Source organism: Apteryx mantelli, chromosome 11 (assembly GCF_036417845.1).
Source record: "Apteryx mantelli isolate bAptMan1 chromosome 11, bAptMan1.hap1, whole genome shotgun sequence".
Lineage (NCBI taxonomy): Eukaryota > Metazoa > Chordata > Aves > Apterygiformes > Apterygidae > Apteryx > Apteryx mantelli.
Window position 1 is genome coordinate 21095163 of NC_089988.1, and position 3416 is coordinate 21098578.

At 54.0% G+C, this 3416-nt stretch overlaps 1 protein-coding gene across 1 annotated transcript; it reads left to right on the top strand.

The window, feature by feature from the left end:
* Positions 1-1646: 1646 nt before the first annotated feature.
* LOC136993012 (olfactory receptor 14C36-like) lies at positions 1647-2492 on the top strand (the record flags this gene model as incomplete). The annotated part of the gene is made up of 1 exon (XM_067303029.1): positions 1647-2492. A coding segment is annotated over one exon (846 nt), but the record flags the coding sequence as incomplete, so codon positions are not given.
* Between the last annotated feature and the right edge of the window lie 924 nt (positions 2493-3416).

Sequence of the window (3416 nt, forward strand, 5' to 3'; positions counted from 1 at the left end):
CGTCATGGGAGGATGGATTTGGGCAAGTCATGGTCAGTGGTCAGTCCCTCCGATGCAGACACCTTCCTCTGAGCAAGCTCCCTGTGTCTCCTCTCCCCGCCAGCAGAGCCTCTGCCCTGACAGCCATGGGGTCCAGGGCATGAGCTGCCTTCTCTGCAGCCATCCCTCCGGCAGAGGAGAGGTGCCTGACGAAGGGACTGAGAGTGACTTCCCTGCGATGTCCCTGCCTGCAAGGCGGCATGCCTAGCTGGGTAAGGTGAAGGCTTTCCTGAGTTCCCATCTCTCTCTCTCTCTCTCTCTCTCTTCTTGCCTCCCTTGGCACCCGGATCATGGTGCTGCTCCTTGTTTCCCCTCCTCTCCATGATGCTCCTGTTCTTGTTCTCGGACTCTCTGGTTTTGGGACGGGGACGGGGGGGGGGGGGGGGGGCAGTTCAGCTGCAGTTCAGACATGGATGCTACAAGTTGTGCAGCCGAGGCGTCTGCATGGGAATGAGGTTGCCCCAGCCCCCTTCTAACCTGTGGAGCTCCAGGAAATGCAGTCTGTGGGGCTGGGAAATGAGCTGACTCTCCCTTAAGGAGAACCCATCTCCAGTCCTAAGAGTCCTTTGACCGTTTCCTTATAGTGTCCTGGAAGACTGTGTGCTGCCCTCTAGAAAGGCACTGCTGTCTCATAGCACCTCTGTGATATCTGAGAGTCCCGTGAGGAAGGTGCAGAGATGCTGCGAGTATGGAGATGGTGGTGGGAGGCTGTATGTGGGCATCTGCAAAGAGCCCTGTGTGTGCTTGGCGAGAAGGGGAGTGTGGAGAGCTCCCTCAGGTGCCCGGAGAAAGGGTGAGAAGTTTGGAGATGTGCACTTTGAAACTGGACTCGTGTGCTCTCAGCAGGGGCTGGTTTTTTTCTAGGGCAACATGAGAGTGTGATCATACTCCAGGTCCGATAGTGGCAAGCACAAGGCAGCTGGGAATGAGACTAACAGACAGGCTAGCTGTCCTCACTCTGCACCAAGGGACAGTGAATCTTTTTTTCTCAGGATTCAGTAGAAATGCCAAGGATTTCTACCTTGAGAAACACTCCCCAGGGGTGACAAGACCATCTGAAAGAAAATAAAAAATGCCGGAAACTCTGTTCCTCAAACGTTATTCTTTAGAATTCAGAGTGAAGATGCTGAAAAGCCCTTCTACACGATGAGTGGCTTTCACCTGACGGAATTTGTGAATGTCAGAGCTGGTCAACCCCTTTCCCCTGTTCCCACTGCTTTACAGCAGGACTGAGTCCTGTGGAGCCCATGGGCAGAGGTCCCTGCTCCTCACAGCACACTCAGCCACTTCAAAGCTGAGCTCAAGCAAGGGAGCTGCACAAAGATCCTCTCAGTAAAGAGAGAGGCAATGTGGGGGGTTGTATGAGAACTGCAACATTTGGGGTTTTTTTGCTTGAAAGGTCTGCGGCCTAAAGATGGGGCCCCTGAAGATGGGTCCTAACTTCTCCATGTCTTTTCTTCTTTGGACAGTCCCCCATGCCTGGAGATAGCAAAATGTCCAACAGCAGCTCCTTCAACGAGTTCCTCCTCCTGGCATTTGCGGACACACGGGAGCTGCAGCTCTTGCACTTCTCGCTCTTCCTGGGCATCTACCTGGCTGCCCTCCTGGGCAATGGCCTCATCATCACAGCCGTAGCCTGCGACCACCGCCTCCACACCCCCATGTACTTCTTCCTCCTCAACCTCTCTGTTCTGGACCTTGGCACCATCTCCACCATTGTCCCCAAATCCATGGCCAATTCCCTGTGGGACACCAGGGACATTTCCTACTCAGGATGTGCTGCTCAAGTCTTCCTGGTTGTCTTCTTGTTAGGAGGAGAGTATTATCTTCTCACTGTCATGGCATATGACCGCTATGTTGCCATCTGCAAACCCCTGCACTATGGGACCATCATGGGCAGCAGAGCTTGTGTCAAAATGGGAGCAGTTGTCTGGGCTGGTGGTTTTCTCTATTCTGTGCTGCACACTGCTAACACCTTTTCAATACCACTCTGCCAAGGCAACACAGTGGACCAGTTCTTCTGTGAAATCCCCCAGATCCTCAAGCTCTCCTGCTCAGACTCCTACCGCAGGGAAGTTGGGCTTATTGTGGTTAGTGTCTGTTTAATGTTTGGGTGTTTCATTTTTATTGTGCTGTCCTATGTGCAGATCTTCACAGTTGTGCTGAGGATCCCCTCTGAGCAGGGCAGGCACAAAGCCTTTTCCACATGTCTGCCTCACCTGGCCGTGTTCTCCCTGTTTGTCAGCACTGACATGTTTGCCTACCTGAAGCCCCCCTCCATCTCCTCCCCAACTCTGGATCTGGTGGTGTCTGTTCTATACGCGGTGGTGCCTCCAACTCTGAACCCCCTCATCTACAGCATGAGGAACAAGGAGCTCAAAGATGCGCTGAGGAAGGTGATTTCCTGGACATTTTTCAGCAGTGGTGACATTGCCATTGCTCTCCGCAAATGACTCCCGCTGTGTCTCGTACCAGGACTGAGCTTTCTTTGTTCACTTTATTTTTATTACTAGTATTACTGTTGTTATTATTATTTGTTACCATGTTGCTGCAGAAATGGTTTGATTCATTCCACCTTCACTGAGACTGCTCTGCCTCACCTGGTGCCCATATAAAATATTGTGCAACATTGGGTCAGAGCTGACTCCATCACAGTATCTCTGTAATAAAGTAGGTTCTACGCAGTGCAGTCCTTGAAGGATGACTCTTCCTCCAAAGCTGCTGTCCCTCGCACCCTGTCCCCAGCACATTTCCTTCGGACAACCTTGCCCACCCTGCACGCTGGTCCTTACCCCAGAAGTCACCCCCAGACAAGGCTTCATGCCCAGCTGGAGGACTGGAAGTCCAACTGTGAGCCCTGGGAGGACAAGCCCTCTGCTGGGTCCTCTGCAGGGCTGTCAGGGAGCATGCAGAGGAGGTCCTGGGGTCATCTCCTGGGCCTGTAGATCCTCCTCCCCCATGGGGGCCCTCAAGCAGGGTGCCTCAGTGCAAAGATGCAGCTGAGCTTGTTGCTGCATGAACAGAAAGGAGAAACTGCCCCAGGAAACTCCTCACACACCCAGCCTCTCACACCAGCTATTTCCAGCACTGCCCATTCCCCATGGTCCCAGTGAGGGGTGATCTCTTAATGTGACCAGCTCCATCTGCCTGCTGGGCTCAGCACGTGTGTGGAGGCAATGTCCAGCCCTGCCTGGACTCTCTGTGGGCTCAGACCTCAGCAGAACCCAGAGCATGGACTTCTGCTACCCCAGGGGACAGGACCAGGGCTGGGCAGGGTCTGGGGACTGGTGGGAGGCTGCCAGGCAGGAGGGCCACGGGCAATGGGGCAGCAAGGGCTGTCATGGGGACCATGCTGGGGGTATGTTTCCCCACCCTAG